Source organism: Zeus faber (genome assembly GCF_960531495.2).
Source record: "Zeus faber genome assembly, chromosome: 2".
Taxonomy (NCBI): Eukaryota; Metazoa; Chordata; class Actinopteri; order Zeiformes; family Zeidae; genus Zeus; species Zeus faber.
This window is the reverse complement of record NC_137189.1, coordinates 17,671,274-17,690,598: the sequence shown is the minus strand read 5'-3', so window position 1 is coordinate 17,690,598 and position 19,325 is coordinate 17,671,274. Positions and strand designations below refer to the sequence as shown.

Below are 19,325 nucleotides of genomic sequence, written 5' to 3'. Positions count from 1 at the left end.
ATGAGGAATCTGAATATCTCCAGCGATTTCATTTTGATCCATAAGAAAACATACTGAAAATCCTGTCACTTAGTCTGTGGAGTTGTGTCGTGATGTTCTATGTTCTATTCCATATGTGAATGGAAATATCTCTGAGGTTCTGTCTAATGGTGTCCCTGTACAGCCAGACAGTCATTATCGCCAAATAACCCCAGACAGGGTGATAACGACTGTCTGGCTGTACATTTTCCTTCTTTACTTTGAGACAGAACAGTTTGAAATTGTTACCAAAGTAATTCAGGCCTAAACAAGCCTGGTTTAAGAGCTTCTGCTCAGAAAGATAGTTCCACTGCGACGGAAAACGCCATGGCAACGGTCACTTTTAACAGATCACTTACCAATTAGGAGTCAGATGCCATGGACCCCCGGGGCAAAAGTTTGGCGTGTATTACCCTTAAAAGTGGAATTTTCTAGCAGGGACATTCGTCCAAATTTGCTACCAAAGGGGTGTGGTCAGTTTCCCCCATGCAATACTTTTTCCCCCAACTTTATGTCCCATAGTCAAACTCCTCCTTAATGCGTGCATCTATACTGTTCACTATACAGTATATAATCAGTGTGTACTATCAAGCGGAGAGAGAAATATGGCCGACGTCAGCGTCTAGGGTGCCAGAATAAACACAGGCCATTGCGTATTACATTTCTCACTGCGTCCTCACGGACAAGATGCTATCTCATAGGTGAGTGACAGACAGCAGTGTGTTTCTCGTGGCCCCAGCGATTTACATACATACATGCACGTACATGTGCACGTCACACACACACACACACACACACACACACACACACACACACACACACACACACACACACACACACACACACACACCCACGCACAACGGTGGAGGACGAGGCTGAAACAGCTAAACTGATTGGTAGAATAAATGTCATCAACCTGATAAACATATGGTGATTTCTTTCTCTCTTCTTGATCATCCACTCATCTATCTATCTATCTATCTATCTATCTATCTATCTATCTATCTATCTATCTATCTATCTATCTATCTATCTATCTAGAGCCACAGATCCTCATGTATTTAACTGATGCCATCATTATAAAAGCATAAAACGTTTGAATCCAACAATGGGCACAACACATGAAACGTGGGGATAGATACAAAAAAATCTTTGTCTTTGCTCAGATGCATTTCCTGCATTGGTTGCACAACAGAATAAAGGACTGGGCCATGTCTGGCCCAATCAGACAAATAAAAGCAGGCCAGTTTACAAGGGGAGAAACCGCTCGTTCGTTTTAAAAATACCATCCTGCAGCCCCGCAGCTGAAGAAAGGTTATGCTGCGTGGCCTCTATTCTCTCTCTCTCTCTCTCTCTCTCTCTCTCTCTCTCTCTCTCTCTCTCTCTCTCTCTCTCTCTCTTTCTCTTTCCCTCTCCCTCTCTCTGCATCTTCTGTGCTCGGAGGAGAAGCCACTCATTTGCATCATAAACATGACCTGTCCTCATTATCCGACCGTTCTTGGGAAGCAACGAGTGGCCGTTCATGCCCAAACTCAGTGCAGTCTCATTACTCTGTGTGCGCCCAGCATCTGGAGATTTGTTTGTTAATTGGTTTGTGTGATACCGAGAGAGGGGGAAGAAATGACCAGGGGAAGAATAATAGAGAACAATATTGATGGAGGAAAAGCTATGTTGCACTTCAAGTAGGGGGGCTGGGGAGATGAAAAACAAAGTAAGGATGCATATAGAAATGATTACAGCGCTGTATAGACAATCACAGGGCTTATTTAACAAAAATGTTTTGTAACATTTGTAACAGTTTTGTTTGGGTTAGGAATATGTATTTTAATATGTATTTTATGTTGGTCAGATGAACCCCAGGCGCTTTTTTTCAATTTTATATTTTATTTAATTTTTAATCTTTTGTCTATCAAAAAAATAGGAGGTGACATTATTTTCTTAAAAGAGCTTTAAAGAAGTACCTTCAACTCTAACCTTAAATATTTGTTATTATTATTATTATTATTATTATTATTATTATTATTATTATTATTAATAATAATAATTAGCACCTTTCTGCCCTTGTTAGCCTGTGTGAATAGGCAATAAAAGCCACAAATGAGTGGAACCACTCAACCTGGTTTACTACTGTACAACCAATGTAAGTTTGCATATGACACACAGTCTAGTAGTCCTTGAAATCCTAGGAAGGGGGGCTGGGCAAAACAATGTTTGAATACCACTGAGCTAATGTTAGGGTCCATAGAAAATAGCTCTCCAGAGCCTTTTTAGAACCAGGATTTTTTTTTTTTTTACCCCAACAAACTGATTTGGTATTCTGCTAGTACCATTCCTGCACTGGGTACCCAGGCACCAAGAAGCCATTCAGACGGGATACCTTTCCCTAGGAAGGAGTAACAAGGGACTGAGGTGGGGGCACCTTGCCCCGCTGTGATGAGGCATAAAAGACTTGTTGAGTTTTGTCCCCAGCGATGACAGCCATGATTATAATGATGATTATATACTGTATTATTATATTGTATGACTATAATGCTGTTTGTCGCCCGGTTTCACACTGATTCACAATTACGCTGTTGGGGCACCACCAATCCTCCCTCTCTCTTTGTTGGTACCCCCCTCTCTTTCTCTCACTCACTCTCTCTCACTCACTCTCTCTCACTCTCTCTCTCTCTCTCACTCCCTCTCTCTTGCTCTTTATCTCGCCAAGTCACGGCAGAATCTAGCCAAGAGACACTCTGGGACACCTAGATCTCTGTGGAAAACAAATCAGTCACTTTTAAGGCTAGAAAAGCTGTAATCATCTCTTGGCCTATGAGGTCCTTTGCAAACCCAAAGGTTTTTGTTGTGAGATTGGTCACACATTTTTGCTGATGGAAATCCACATTTTTTTTTCCTGTTATTTTTGTGGCAGTCTCGAGTTTCAGGATCCAAGGTTCCGGCTAAATGAGAACCAACAGCAGGTTGCATATACAGTACAGGGCTATTGTGATTTGGAAAGACGAGCAACAGAGCTCTGGCTGTCAGCAATTCAACTCCAGAGTTACAAGCAGAAATGTTTTTGTAGAATGTATACAATTTTCAATTGGGAAGAGTTAATCATCCTTTAAAAATTTAATCCAACACTATGCAATCCCCATGAGCACTACAGACAGAAATCCAATTATTCAAAAAAAATTGGATTTTATAACAATTGTAAATAATAATAATTATTATTGTTTTTCTCCTGTTATCTGCCCCTCTTCATTTTCTATATTCATTATATTTTGCACATTAATAATAATGCGTTCTGTCCATCTGACTCAAATTTGTGGGGAATACCCAACACACACCACAATGTACTGAGTAAACACCTGAAGGTTACGATTTTGATATGACATTTAAAAATCGGTATTATTATCAGGATTATTACCATGATTATGATTGTGATTATGGTTATGATTATAATTAAGACTGATTTATTATTATTATTATTATTATTATTATTATTATTATTGTTATTGTTATTATCATTATTATCATTATTATTATTATTATTATTATTATTATCATATTACATTATATTTATTATTATTATTATTATTATTATTATTATTATTATTATTATTATCATATTACATTATATTTATTATTATTATTATTATTATTATTATTATTATTATTATTACTATTATAAACACGCGGTATCAAACGCCGTCATCCTATTGGTCCGAACATTGGGCGAGAACCTTCCTATTGGTTGTGGGGTTCAAAGGTCATGTTGTTACTAACGTGTAGCTTGTAGCATGTAGCTTCCTTGCTCCGGAACGTTGTGATGGTTTTATATATAAAAAAATATATATACATATGTATATAATTTTTTTTAAATTCGGCTCTAATATTCTTCTACGGAACACTCAAGCACTTTCGCTGCGACGTATATAAACTTCACCGAAACTAACTTCCGGTATTCAGTGTTTTCAACCTTGACTTGCTAACGCGCACTGCTAGCTGTTTGCTAACCAGCTGATGAGACATCTGCCTTCTCGTGCCACGTTTCCTTCACTTTAAAAGCCTGCTGATCCCCAACGAGGCTGAGACAATGAGTTCCGTCAGAGCCCTAGCCTCGACCAGGCTGGCCTACGTTCTCCCCCAAATATTAGCGAATTCGCAATTATTCAATGTATGCAGTAAAAGACATCTGTGTAGGTCAACTCCCAGGCTGCAGAGCAGCATGTCCGCCTGGGTCATCGACCAATACGGCAGCAATGAGGTGTTCAGGTTTACCGACGACATCGCCATCCCCACCGTTAACTCTCCCAGTGAAGTGATGATCCGAGTGAATGCTGCAAGCCTCAACCCCCTGGACATCTCCATGAGGGGTAAGTAACATGGATAGTAGTTCTCAATGCTGAATGTTTCACATATTTACATGGCTTTCTGGTCAACAATACAATATCATCACTGCTTAGAAACACAATTATTATGTTTTTTCTTTAGGGGGATATGGGGCCGCAATGCTGAAGCTGAGGCGGGATCCAATGTCTGTGATGCAGAACGATGCAGAGTTTCCTCTGGTCCTGGGTCGCGATGTGTCCGGTGTGGTGGTGGACTGCGGCTCTGGAGTCACTCACTTTGTCCCAGGAGATGAGGTAATTGCCTAAACCTAAATACATCATATAAGTGATGTAATAATAGCAGTCAGTGTGCAAGTGCAGGCCCCATCTTAAGAAAGTGTGAACCAGGGCCAGACAATAGCCTCCAGTAACTGTAGCCCAATTGCCCCCGGGCAACCAGATTTGGGCCATTGTCAGTGCTGTCTGATTGCCCCATTTTTCTACTATTCCTCTGTATGTTTAAAGACTTTCGCCAAGTAAAATGAGTTTTCATAGAGCGCTAATTTACTCTGCTAGAAATGGTGAAACAAGGGAGAATATTCTAATGTGGATCATAACTACATATGATAATTTTCACTCAATTATAAAATGATTAAAATTCGGGAACTATTTTGTCAGTCTTGGCAACCAAGAGCTGATGCATGATTGCCAACTTGGCAAACACTTCTAAAAGTTAGTGTGAGTGTCACTGTTGTAAATGAACTAGTAGCTATCTTTAACATTATCCTTTGAGGAATCTATTGATCCGCATCAGTGTCAGAAGAACTTTAGCAGCCAATCAGTTGAGTGATTGGGAAAATGTCCTTCCAGTTTTAACAACTCAAATTGGGCTTTCAGGTCTGGGCCACCGTCCCTCCTTGGAAGCAAGGCAGCCTGGCCAAATTTGTCACTCTTACAGAATATGAGGTAGGCTTTGACAGATTTGTATTTTATTCTTAATATTAGCAATACTAATAATAATTTAGAAACACAATGAATATAAAAATGTTTGTGTCAAAATGTACAGTAATGGATTTGGAAAACTCTGTGCCTATTAGAGTCCGAATGAGAGTCTTTGCTAACGACATGTACAGAGGATAGGGCTTTCACGATTGTGAAATTTTGATAAAATGTTGATGATAAATTGTCAAATAAATGATTTTGTCTATTTTGTTTATTTTATGTCATTATCATGGTTTAATCTTCTCATGGTGTAATAATACACATCCGCCAAGCAGAGCCATTTACTGGCAATGAACATTAAAAAATTCAGATATACAGTTAATTTTCATTTTATTTGTTACAACATTCTCACATTGGCCTGAAAATAGCGTGACATTTTGATGAAAACATGTAATTATGGAATCAATGGAATAAATGTATTTCTAAATATGATCAGCCCAAATAATTGTGAATGAGCAGCATTATGTTATAATTGTGACAGCTCTTGCACTTGACTTTCACTTAGGGAGTCGTTCTCAAATGTTATGCGGTCGATATGAAATGACAGCAAGATAAGATAACACTTAATGGATTTCTGGGGGAAAATTCAGATAAAAAAAAAAAAAATGTGAAAGGGGAAGTAAATTGGAAGTTATTATCCTAAAAAGACAGGGTGTCTACCTGTGTAAATCAACGTGAACCAATTGCCATTCAGGAACAATTGTCATTCATCGTCCGGTTCAGCCGGGCCACATACGAAGTTGAGGTGCTATGCAAGTTTTACCAGTCAAAGTAATGACTGCAATAATCACAAAAATTATGAATGGCCCGATCATCAGCCAAAGCCGATTGGTAAGCATCTAGTGAGGTAGGCTGCTGTGCCGTGACTTTTAGTGTTCAAAATGACATTGAAGAAATTGGATTCCTTCAAGCTGTATGGATTCAATCAAACACTACCCAACAGAGTTTGTAGGCTCTAAACAACTTAAAAAAAAAAAGTGTGGAAGTTTGGAAGTTCTGCATCCTGTTATGCAACCCTGCATGCATTAATTAGGATTAAGTTGTTCTGTTTTTGCGCGAGCCTCTGAGGCAGCAATTAGTTACACGGACAGACTGTTCAGTGTTTCCTGCTTGCGGAGTGCCGCGTTTACTTGGCAGCCTCTCGCTAACTGTCCTTGCAGCGGCCCTAATTATTGGACGAGAATTTGGAATCGGTGCTAAAAGAACGGCACTTCTTACTGTGGCAGGAATTGATGGATGTGTGTGTGTGTGTGTGTGTGTGTGTATGTCGGTCTGTTTTATGGTGTGTCTGTGTGTGTGTGTCTGTGTGTGTCTGTGTCTGTGTATGTGCCCCAGGTTTCCCATAAACCAAAATCTCTGCCTCACACTGAGGCAGCGTCAATCCCCTACGTAGCCACCACGGCCCTGTCTGCCCTGGTCAATGCTGGGGGCCTTTGCAGAGACAACTGTCCCAGTAAAAGGCAGGTATCTCCAACGGGCCTGACCGTCCTTTTCCACATTCTACTATCTGAATTATTGTTTGTTGGTTGTATCCATCTTCACAACCTCTATGTTTCCTGCAGTCATTGGAATACCCTCTGTGATTTCCATTTCTTCTCTTAGAGTCTTGATCACCGGGGGATCAGGAGGGATTGGAACGTTCTCTATTCAAGTTAGGTCATATTTCCTCTACCATCTCAGTCACACTAGTACAGTAGTACTCAAGCTATGCCCAGCATTTATGCTTATGATTACTTTGTGTGTGGACTTTGTCTTGCCAGTTGCTGAAGGCTTGGGGTGCCCACGTCACTGTGACCTGCTCTCAGAACGCAGAGGGACTGGTTCGAGGCCTGGGGGCCGATGAGGTTGTGGACTACACGTCAGGGAATGTAGCCGCGCAGCTGGAAGATGCAGAGAAGTACGCAGCTTTTCGGTAACACTCTTTATAGACGCACTGTGCAAATTTCCACCCTGAACGGATCGCAAAGGACGATTGCGACAACGCAGCCTTTGATTTCTAAGAAAACTACATCACTGTCGCTATACTGTCCTTGTTGGCCAATCATTTCACAGGCAGAGAGGGTGTGACAGGGTGCAGGTTTCAAAAAAATATCAGCTATCAGGGAAGGAGGCCGAGAAGCTTGGGTACTGGCTGTGTTTTGTCAACACGTGGTGTATTTTACTAATCTGGCAGGTAATTGAGGCGTGTAATGGTACACAAATTCTTCGGATGTTCAAAGTTCAGATTCAATTTTGATAAAATTTTGCTGTCTTGTTACATAGCAAGGACAACATTCTGGCGTAAAAATGCAGCCTGCTTGGTAACCCATGGCACGGTTTCAAGAACACCGACCATAGTGGTTAAACCTTGTGTACTGGACCATAGAAAACGGTTGCAAGCCAGTTGAAACACATTTTCGAAGCATGTTCCTGATTGCGCTGAAGGATCAGCATGCGGGGTGTTCTGAATTGCAGCTTTGAGTCTTCTTAAAAGAACAAGAAGAAGAAGAGTCTTTTTACCACTGAGATCAAATACTCACTGGTGTTGGTGTATATGTACTGCTGTTTTTGTAAAGTCTGCAAACAGAAGTTTTCTCGACATGGTGTATATAGTAACATTTTGTTCGTACATACTTGACTGGAAAAGCAAGATTGTGACATTAACAGAGAGAAATTCACAAACAAACTTGAACATTTCCTGCTCAAATCGTTCATCAGGTGAATATGTGAATTTGCATATTTCCATAGTCCACAGCATCTATTCTGTTTTAGCTCGATTTTTGGAAAACTAGTTCAGTTTTTAATATTTATTTTGAGTTTACAATTCAGAGAGCGTTCACTGTTTGACACCATTGTAACAGCACTTATATAATCACTTAGAAAAACATGATGTGGAAATGGCAGCTTATTGCTGCTTGTCCCTTTTAAATAATCAACATTTATCATAATAAATAATGACACAATATAAAAAGACACACGTTACATTCAATAAAAAGTACCAACCACTGTCAACAGCCACGGCCTGTCAACAACCACTATTCTCACTCATCACATTAACGCATTAAAAAGACACTCATTGATGTTACTTTAAGAAAACAAAGAATTCCCCTAAATTGGAAGACAAGAAGAAAACTAACCAGCGTTGCTCACTCCTCCATGGATGTATTTCATTAGAAAAATGTCAACCTTCACCAACGCTTTAATCCAACCTCATTATTTCACTCTCTCGTCAAATGAGCATATCGGTCTTTTAACGTTACAGACACTCATATTAACACACACACACACACACACACACACACACACACACACAAAAACAAACAATTGCACACTCTTTTCATACGTCCCCTCTCGCCTGTCTGTTTCTTTCCACCGCTCTCCTCTGTGACCCAGTCATGCATAAACACACAACCAAATAATCAGGCCTTTTTAATTTCGCACTGCGCACGATTTATTGTGGTTTTGTCGCTTTATCGCTTTGTGTGTGTGGTTGTATGTCTTCTTTGTCACCTTTTGTGATTATCCCTCTTGTTCAAACATGAAATATGCAAAAATGTAAATGTAAAGTCATCCTCCGAACAGGGAGGTTGTGGCGTGAAAAGCGTTTTCTGAGTCTAGGGATGATAAAACCACCTGGTTTATTTTAATAGCATGTAACATTTTCTTATGTTTTTTTTTTTCTGTTTGTTTTTTTTAAATCTTCAAACAGCTATTAATTCTTAGGAAGCGCTTGCAGATCATTTTGCAGAACTTGTGTCTTTTGAAAATAATGGTGCGGATTGTTCCGCTGGGTAATGCCGTCTAGTTTGCCTAGTATCATTAGAGGCGGTGAGAGACAGTCCGTCGGACGTGCTAATGAAGCTGAGTCATGCTCTGCTCGAGTTGTGTTTCAAACCCCCACCCCACACACACTCGCACACACATACACTCTACCCCAACCCAACCCACCGACTCCTGAGCTCAGTAAACATCTCACTCCCAGCATGAAAACAACCTTGCCCCACTCGCTCACCAATTCATTACTTCATTTCCGTGTTTCTATGGAGACTGGTGCTGAAGGCATGAAGTGAATGCTTGGTGCCCCCCCCCCCCCCCCCCCCCCCCCCCGCCCCAAAATCTGCCTCCATTGCTCCTACAAGTGACTTAACCACAACCTTAAGCGCCATCAGCCTTTCTCTTTTCACCATCTCACTCTTGTGCTGAAGAAGTGTGTCTTGTGCCTTGCGTGTTTTTTTTGGCGACCGGCAGGTTTGACGTGGTCCTCGACAACGTGGGTGGTGACATGGAGTCGTGGGCCTTGCAACTGCTGAAGCCCTGGTCAGGGGCCAAGTATGTTACCTTGGTAACCCCCCTCCTCCTCAACACTGACTCCATGGGCCTGCTGGATGGGGCAGTGCGCTCTGGATGCAGCCTGCAAAACAAGGTGGTGCAGGTAAGGATCAAACCCAACGGCAGGAAGTAAGCATTAAAAACATTTGCTACAAAACCAAAAATAACTGAATTGAAAACCATAGTCAGTATTAGTCAGTGAGCTAGAGTATTAACAGCTGTTATTCCTAATTTTGCTGTACGCAGGGAAAAAAGACCAACAACGCACGCTGTGACTACTGGATTGTTTTTTTTAGATTAAACTATTTGAGTCGGTATGTGTTCAAACAGACGATGTTGCGAATTTGGGCGTCCGGCCGCGAGGGCGGGTGGGCCTATTCCCTCTGGCGGTCAGCGTCCGCTTCAGACGAAAGTGATGATGAGTTTGTGGGAAAAGTAAGCGAGGAGGCTTGTAACAACTCAACTCACCCCCTGCCTCAATTAATTCTGGCTGCAGGGTGTTGAAAATTGGAGTGTATGCACATGAAATGACTTTGCCAGGGAAAAGGCCATGCCACATTTAAGGGTGTGTGTGTTTAATTGCATGTGTAATAGTGGTGGCTAGGCTGTCAGTGAGGATGGCAGATTTAGCTGCGTGTGCCACTACAATCTACCCAAATGCTGCTGGTTCAACGGTATTTAGGTAGATTGTAGTGACTGCGCCTCCATCCCACCCACCCATCCCATACCAGTGCTAATGTGTCTCTCACTGACTCTCCGGGCCCATTGTCTTTTGGAGCTGCCGGATTCCCCGTTTGGCCACCAGTTACATCCTGACTCCTCAGCACTGGATACAACGGGGCTTTGCACCTGAGCGAGCGCAGCTAAACTGAGCCCCCTGGTGGTCAAAGTCATAACATAGTTATACTCTATGAATATGATTATGATTATACACAATGTCTATTCATAGTTACTTGGAACTGGCAATACATTTGTACATATAACAGAAAGAAATGTACCACCTGGTAAGGATTTCCAAGCTTTATCAAATCAAACTGGCAATGCACTGTACTGCCCTGCCCACCGTACATCTATCAACTGAGCTGGGCTGTGGAATGCCGCCTCTGAAATGCACCTACCAGGTGTCCCGTTTGTAAACACGGCTGCCCGGTTCAGGGACGTCAGGATCGGGCTATAAAGGCGGGACTTGATTTGATGCGGACATCCAAACATTTACAGCGGCAGTCTGTTAGCGGCCTCCATTTGGGGTGTCGTAGAGATCATTTTGATGTGGCCTTCCATCCGCCCTCCAACAGGACCTTAGGATTTCAAGGTTGCGACATGAGGGTGCTCAGTTTGTCATGTCAAGTTAAGTGAAGTTTATTTATATTGCCCTAAATCACAGTCTCAAACGGTTTCACAAGCTTCACATTTGACATAGAAATCGAACAGCATCACCCTAGTATTAAGTGTCAGAAAAGCCCATTGACAGAAAAAAGGAAGAAGTGATACCTGTGATACCTGAGAAGGTATCACAGAAGGAGGAATACACCTTCCAGTGTGACCAGACTGCAATGGAATGTGGAGCGGGCGATATTAATAGTGTAATATTATGCTGTTAAGTTAAAAAGTGGCACTTTTAAACATCCTGCTGGGAGCTCCTGACAACAAGTTGAAAATATTACAATTCAAGATTCAAGATGTTCATACATATATACAGTGAAATGTCTTTGCAACGCACCAGGAGATTATGCACAATAGTTACTAAACCGAACATATTAGCTAACCTAATTCCAACCTATCTAACTAATTGAAACTAACTGATTCCTGAAACGTAATGCAGTGAGTAAATAGAATAATATAAATAAAAATGAAATAAGACTCAAATAGATAATACAAAGTGGGGGTACAAAATAGAAGGGAATAGGGTTATGTATATGGGATAGGCTATTTGTATATACAAATATGAATTTGTGCAGTAAAGTGCATGTGAATAAAGTGAGTATGGCTATATACAGTACAGTATACAACAGTACGACACAGCAATACAGTAACACCGAACAGAACAACAACACAGCGCAGTATGCAGTATCCCAGAACAGTGATACAGTATGCAGTACAGTATGCTACATACAGTACAGAACGCAGAGGGGCCTGTGTGAGTGTCTCAGTGCTTTTTGTTAGGACCTCTGGTGAGTTCAGCATTGACAGTCCTTATGGCTTGCGTGAAGAAACTCAGTCTCAGTCTCTCTGTTCTCGCTGTGTGACTGCGGAGGCGCTTGCCTGACCGCAGCAGCTGGAGCAGTCCGTTGTTGGGGTGATGAGGATCCGTCATGATCCTGCGGGCTCTGCTACTACACCTCCTGGTGTATAAGTCCTGCAGGGAGGGGAGGGTAGTTCCAGTGGTACGTTGGGCTGAATGAACCACCCTCTGCAGGGCCCACCTGTCCTGAACAGTACAGTTCCCAAACCAGGCAGTGATGTTGCCTGTCAGGATGCTCTCCACTGCTCCAGAGTAGAAGGACTTAACGATCCTTACCGAGACCCTGAATTTCTTCAGCTGCCTGAGGCTGAAGAAAGACGCTGCCTCGCCCCAGAGTGTCTGTTTGTAAACTCCATGTTAAATCCTCCATGATGTGGACTCCCAGATACTTGAAGGTGCTCACCCTGTCGACAGAAGTCCCATTAATCACCAATGGCGCGTGCGTACCTCGGTTGTAATCCCCTCCTAAAGTCCACAATCAGCTCCTTAGTTTTGCTGACCTACAGGAGGAGGCTGCTGTCCTGGCACAGGACAGGTCAGCCACCTCCTCACGGTAGGCCTTCTCATCGTCGTCCGTAATCAGGCCCACCATGACGGTTGGAGCTGGACCTGGCCACACAGTCATGTGTGTACAGGGAGTACAGTAGGGGGCTGAGGACGCAACCCTGGGGAGATCCTGTGTTCAGGGTAAGGGAGCTGGACATGTGCCTCCCCACCCTAACCACCTGGGGCTGGGTTGAGAGGAAGTCCAGGATCCAGGCACACAGCGGAGTGTTCAGTCCTAGCTCCCGCAGCTTGTGGGGATGGTAGCTCAGGAGGTAGAGCTGGTGGTCTAGTAATCTAAAAAGGTTGCTGGTTCGATCCCAGGCTCCTCCTGCTAGCATGCTGTAGTGTCCTTGAGCAAGACACTTAACCCCTAATTGCTCCTGATGGCTGCGTCCGTCGGTGTTTGAATAATTGTAAGTCACTTTGGATAAAAGCGTCTGCTAAATGAAATGAAATGAAATGACAGGCAGTCTGGTGGGGACTAAGGTATTGAAAGCTGAACTATAGTCGATTCAATTATGCCCGATTGAGCCTTTATACCCAAACCCTCATCCCCTATATTCCAATTCAAAGGGATAAATCAACGGCCATATTTCTTGAGGAGCAGTGGCAGTATAATACTCGCAGCTCTCATCATCTTAATTGTAACAGGTTTTCTTTGTTTCATCTTGTTCTGCTCCCCCTCTCCGTTGGACAGTGCATGGTGTCAAGTGGAGTCTTCTACCGCTGGGGGTTCTACGCTCCAGATGGACCCGTGCTGGACGAGGTCAGCGCGCTGGTGGACGCTGGAAAGGTAAAACCAACACCTCACGTATTACCAGGGTTGGAAAAGGTTGTGGGACATTTTTACATAGAGATTATGGGGTTAGGGATGAGGACGATGGCTCAAGTAATTACTTATTAATGGCTATATGGGGAACAGAGATCTAATTGAGCCCACAATAGTGAGGATGGTACCAAATAGAGCTCAACAGTGAGTTTCCAGAAACCCCATTCATATGTGACCCACCACAGCAAAAGCCGTCATCTTGTGCATTTCTAAAATCACCAGGAGCAGCCAAATAAGTTGAAAATACCTTTCTTGAAGGAAAATTAGATTTTTCCAGATTCATGTTCCTTTGTGTTTTTTTTTTTTATTTCTCAACATATTTTCAAAACCGAGTTTGATTTATAAATATTTAAAAAATGTTAAACCGTGGAGTTAAATATTCCCATTAGATTACATAGGGAAACACAGTTCACTTACCGAGATGCGCTGAATGACGCAGATCGATCGTTTCCTATAAAGCGAGCGTCCAGGTGAGGATCATTCCTCCATATTCCATGTGAAGTGAAGTCACAATGTGAAACCGTTTTTGATAGAGTTCAGCCTTTAAATATTACGTGTTTTATACACACACAGAGACAACGTGTATCACTGACGTCACCGTCACTTCCGTAAACAAGACGAGGCTCCGGTTTCACTTGTCTGTGAAAACTCTGGTTGATTGGGAGAAGCAGGTGGAGGAAGATCTAAATCATATCGCGGACCTTAATCTGACCAGTGCGATAGATCCAAGTCATTTTAAGCAGCGCGCACTGGACTTCATTTTCCGCGATGATAGTCAGTTCTCCAACAGCAACGCTGAATCTGATATTACTACGGACTTGGAGAACATTTCAAACAGCGGATTTCAACCCAAATTTGATGATGAAAGGGAATATTTTCAAGAACCACTGAAAAGTAAATTCCACTTTTATAAAACATGTATATTCTTACTGTTAAATAAAAGCTTTTTTCAAAACAAAAATACATTCAACTTTCCCTCAAAACCCAAGAACAAAGCAGTGATTGGCCCATTCCGCAGTATGTTAATTAGCCATGTGGCTTTGGCTACCCCATTTGCATTCTGGAAGCTAGGTGAAGGAAGCCAAGTCTCTGTGAAACTTTGAAGGTGATTATCTCAGAATCACAGTTTGCCACACCCTTGTCATTAACAAGTCATAGCTTAAAAAATATTTGCTTGATTTGCACAAGTGACACCTTGTTTTGAAGCTCTGATTCTCCACTTTCAAAGATGCGAAAACAAAAAGTTGATTCTTAGTCAAAATACGCAGGTGCGAAATTCTTGCTGAAACTACAAAAAAATGTAATACAATTTATATATATATATATATATATATATATATATATATATATATATATATAATTGTAATTTTATGACAGAAATTAATCAATACAAAACAATACAATATATTTATTGGGTATTTAAACGTCATCCCTCAGATTAGACCAGATGCGGTTCTGTATCCCCTCCCCTCCTCTCACTCAACATCCGCTGATGCGCAGCACTGAATGGTACCTTAATATCGACTGAGGTGTAACGCTGCGTTTCTGTGGTAAAAGTAAAAGTGGGAGAGTTATCATAAAGCACAAAAATGTGACCGTAGTGTTAACGTAAACGTGAGATGCACCGATCGATCAACCAAGACCGGAATTGCCGGTTTTCCCCGGCTGATCAGTGTAAGAAAATATTTTCAGATTCTGTGCCGGTGAAATGTACACGCCTGATACTGTGCTCATGTACTGTACTCGTAAAAATGTTCCAATACTCAAACCAGATACCAACATAATGTAACGTAGTTGCGTTCAACGCTTCCAGCGCTCAAAAAAGAGAGCGAAAGAAAGAAAATGTCGGCTGTTTGGAGGTACTTCAAGGTAAACAAAGAAGATGAGATAAATTATTTATCGCCTGACAATATTCCAACATTGTACAGACTGCGTTTCAACCGCTGTCACAGCTGTCCACTCATGATGAAAAGTTTGATTCTTTTTCGAGACTCTGTTCTTGACGAGTCACTTAGTAAAACGAGTCATTCGAATTTATATAGTTGGTTTAATGCACGGTGAGGGAAGGAAGACTTCCAGTGAAAGAAAGTGAGAAGAGTCGATCACTTATTTGATTTAAGTTTTTTGTAATGATTGCAATTTATTTGCAAAGTAACATATAAATATAATATATTACAGTATATTTGCACTTAAAGTGAAAATACTTCAAGTTGAAGTTTGAACTGGACAGTCCCATGTTCCAAGTTATGTGTTGTGTCCAGTTACAGGTTGAATTATACTGAAACTTGGTGGCAGTCCAATATTCAATTTTATTGGAGCTCATTGACTGTTTCATGTTTTATTTTATTGGAACTCAGGGACAGTTTCATGTTCTATTATAGTTCCATAATAAATAATGAACAACAATAATAATAATAACACAGTGTCAAAATCAGTAATCTCACTATTGTGGTAACTAAAGCGTAGTCCATATGTGCAGCTGTCTGTTCACTTAAGCGCGATCAGATCACAAGATGTATTTGTCATTGACGTACAGCAGATTGGAAATCGGAATATGCAGGTCACACTAAAAGAAAATCTGAAATAGGAATTGACCAAGAAAATGGCAATCCGTGCACCTCGAGTTGGTAAACATGTTCGGTAACTTTAAGAGATGATTCATTTCACGGGGTATACCCTAATGACATTAAATTGTATTCAGGTACTCCTCACTTAACGACAGAGTTCCGTTCCTAGGACCAGGTCGTTAAGCGAAATGGTGGATAAGCGAGGACCCGTGTTATTTCACGGTAAGTGGACGTGGCCATTGCAAACGCTAGTTTAGTGAATACTGACAGACTGTGGGAACGAGACTAAGAATGGGGATGAGATGTATATAGTGTATAAAGTATAAATAGTGTATATAGTATACAGTATATAGTATATAAAGGGTGATGCACGATGAGATGCTTGACGCTGAGACGCCGCAGCCTTGTAAGCAGCGTTCAGTACAGACTGGTCCGAGAGCTGGTCGTAAGTCGGAACGGTGGTTAAACAGGTAGGTCGTTAAGTGAGGAGTACCTGTACTGTACATACTTAGCCGTATTAGCTCGCATACAATGTGATTAGCCTCGTTACGAGACGGCTACAGTGTGAATATTCGATGGAGTCATTTAGCTGCAGTAACTCCCACGGCACGGAGACTGACGTCACGACATCGCCTAGTGAGTTGCTGTGAGCACTGAACTCTACAATCGTTTACGTAAATTTTACCACAGAGCACTATATTACAACACTATTATTAACAGTATAAACATCATATAATGACAAAGGAAATCGCAATGGTTTATGGGACAAGTAGTTCCTTATTAACTATGTCCCGTGTTGTACCTTGGCCTTTTTTTGTTTTCCAAATATTTTTGGGCTCTGAATCAAATATTTTATGGTCATGATTCATCTGGTAGTTGGTTGGCTTGGTTCCAGACTCTTTACATAAGTATTTTCTGAAACGTCAATGGAGTAAATGAATGGGAAATTTGTTTCCAGAAGCGGAGCCGTTCTAAAAGTAGGCGGTCACTGTTGAGCTCTATTAGAGCTACCATACTATTATAGAACATGATTTGCTTTCATTGGTTCTGAAACATACATATTTTAAATAGTGTCTTTGAATTTTGGAATCTACACAGACGTATATACATTTTTATTCTTCAATCCATCCCATCTAAAAATAGTAAGGTAAAATACTTTGTTTGAAAATAACTGCTCCATGTGAAAACATACTGTAACGAACTGCGTTATTACCAATAAGACTCATGGAGAGAATTACAGTGTCTCATACATATCTCATATCATGTCTCTGCTGGTCCTTCAGCATCCAACGGCTCATATGAGATAGTCATTCAGTGAGGGGGTTGGAGGTCACACAAGAAAATCAAAAATCGGCCAGCCGCATGCCGCGGATTCCACGCATGCTCCCGGAATTCCCAACTCAGGGTGGCCTTTTGTCACGTGCAGCGTACAGCACAACCTGCCTCCCCCGGGCCGCGGGCTGGGGCTCAGTGGGGGTTTGGCCGCTGTGGCAGATGAGTCAGGCGCCGGGATCCGGGGGAAGGGGGCTTTTGGAACATTGCTGAGCAGCCAGTCGCTAAGCGCAGGGGTCCCTGGAACCTTTTGTGCAGGGGCTTACTATGGATGCTGGTGGCGGGAAGCCACTGACGCATCCCCCCCCCAACCACCATCACCCTCCCTTCTCACACACACACACACACACACACACACACACACACACACACACACACACACACACACATACACATACGCACTTCACATATCGTCTATTCAGATGTGTGGACGGCTTCCAGCATGACGCCACCGTGCTCGCCCTTCATTGTTAACATGGAGAGATGCTGACCAGAATAATAAGCTCCGCTCGGCTCACACTGGATTGTTCAGCCTCATCACATTCTGAACCCGCTTACAGCTGGGAATAGAGGAAATTCATCGTCGGGTTGGATTGGTTGCAGGTTTATATTTAGGCTTAATAATTGTGTAAATAATTCTTAGAGGTTTGTTTTTGGACGTATTAGGCCATTTCTGAATGTTTTACCCGCTCTCTAAACCATTTATTGTACCCCTTGACAGAAAAGGTTGCCATGTGGACTTTCAAATACTACCAGTGACTGTACCAGGCATAGCAAATGACCTCATTTGGTTTTCAAAGATGCTAACGGTGTATGTCAAGAGTTTGGTGCAAAAAGGAGCGTAAACTGATATTTCCAGAATCTCTGAAAAAAAACAAATTTTTGATTGATCGTAATTATGTAATTTACTTCCAAACCACTTACATTTTCATATAGGTTAGGCTTAAGTGAATTACTGGAATGAAAGATAAGTGCATAAATAACAGAGATGTTAAGCCTGTTGCCTACACGACTCGAGCACGGATAAGTGGCATGAAAATGGATGGTGCATAAAAAACACAACGCTCAGTGCGCTTACTGGTTGTTTTTTTTGGTTGTTTTTTTTTTTTTGCCCTAAACTCAATTGAACCTTTTCTCTTATGCCTTATGTATTTAGTCTTAACTTGAATAAATAAAAGTATGACGACCTGTCCTCCTACCACTTGATAGAGCTCAAGAGTTTTGAAATGATATATAAAAGTCTTTTTCGACCAAGGTGTCGTCTATGCTCCTTCTACGCCAAGCCCTCGATGTGAAGCTTTTCATTTTAAAATCTTATTTTATCTCCACTCTAACACGGTGCCATGGTTTTATTCACGGTCCATGTTGTGTTCACCTCGCAGATCCTGCCAGTGGTGGAGGCCTCCTTCCCATTCAGTCAGGTCCCTCAGGCCTTCCACAAGGTGGAGCAGGGCCACGCCAGAGGCAAGACCGTGGTCAGGGTGTCCGAGGAAGACGAGGACTCGGTAGAGCAAGGCGATGCACAGACCGCCGAGCCAGAGTGCCCCGGGGAATCTGCCAAACTGTGAAAACCACAAATCTGTGGAATCTGAGCCATTTATCTCTGCTAGAACCTCGGGGTGCTCACAAATGAGGCCACTCGTCACAATGAGCCGCAGAGCCGGAGCGGCGGCTGCACTGGTCGACTTGAGCTGTAGCTGAAGCGGGTCGAAGACGTTGGTTGTCATCTTGTTTGCTGCGACGGCTTTCCCACCAGAGTACAGATAGCAGCAAGTAATTACGCCCCAAACTCACTCAAACAGAACTCTGCGCTCCCTCCATATCTCCCAAGGTGCTTGTTTATCTGAACCCAAGAAAAGAAAAGGCTACAGAGCGTGTGTGTGCGTGTGTGCGCGTGTGTGTGTGATTATTTTAATACTTGCATGCTCCGATCCGACAGTGTAAGTCCCAAAAATGATAAATAGATTTGCAAAAAGTTAATATGGATCTTTATTTATACTGTAAAAATGTTTTGATTAAGGAGTCATAACTTGTTTATCCATGGGAAGAAATTATAAAACCTTGCAGGATATATGTATAGGAACATATAACAAACCGTAAATAAAAGCGTTTCAAGTTCTGAGTCCTTTGTTCTGTTTGGTGCTCGGGATGTGTCTCATAATACAATC

At 42.0% G+C, this 19,325-nt stretch overlaps 1 protein-coding gene across 1 annotated transcript; it reads left to right on the top strand.

Moving 5' to 3' along the window:
• Positions 1 to 3,779: 3,779 nt before the first annotated feature.
• On the top strand, positions 3,780 to 19,279 carry LOC307248229 (reticulon-4-interacting protein 1 homolog, mitochondrial-like). The gene is made up of 9 exons (XM_080024559.1): positions 3,780 to 4,376; positions 4,495 to 4,646; positions 5,229 to 5,297; positions 6,669 to 6,793; positions 6,936 to 6,984; positions 7,094 to 7,230; positions 9,561 to 9,744; positions 13,127 to 13,222; positions 18,540 to 19,279. Exons 1-9 carry the CDS (start codon positions 4,097 to 4,099, stop codon positions 18,723 to 18,725), a joined length of 1,278 nt encoding a protein of 425 aa, XP_079880685.1. The 5' UTR covers positions 3,780 to 4,096; the 3' UTR covers positions 18,726 to 19,279.
• The last annotated feature ends 46 nt before the right edge of the window (positions 19,280 to 19,325 follow it).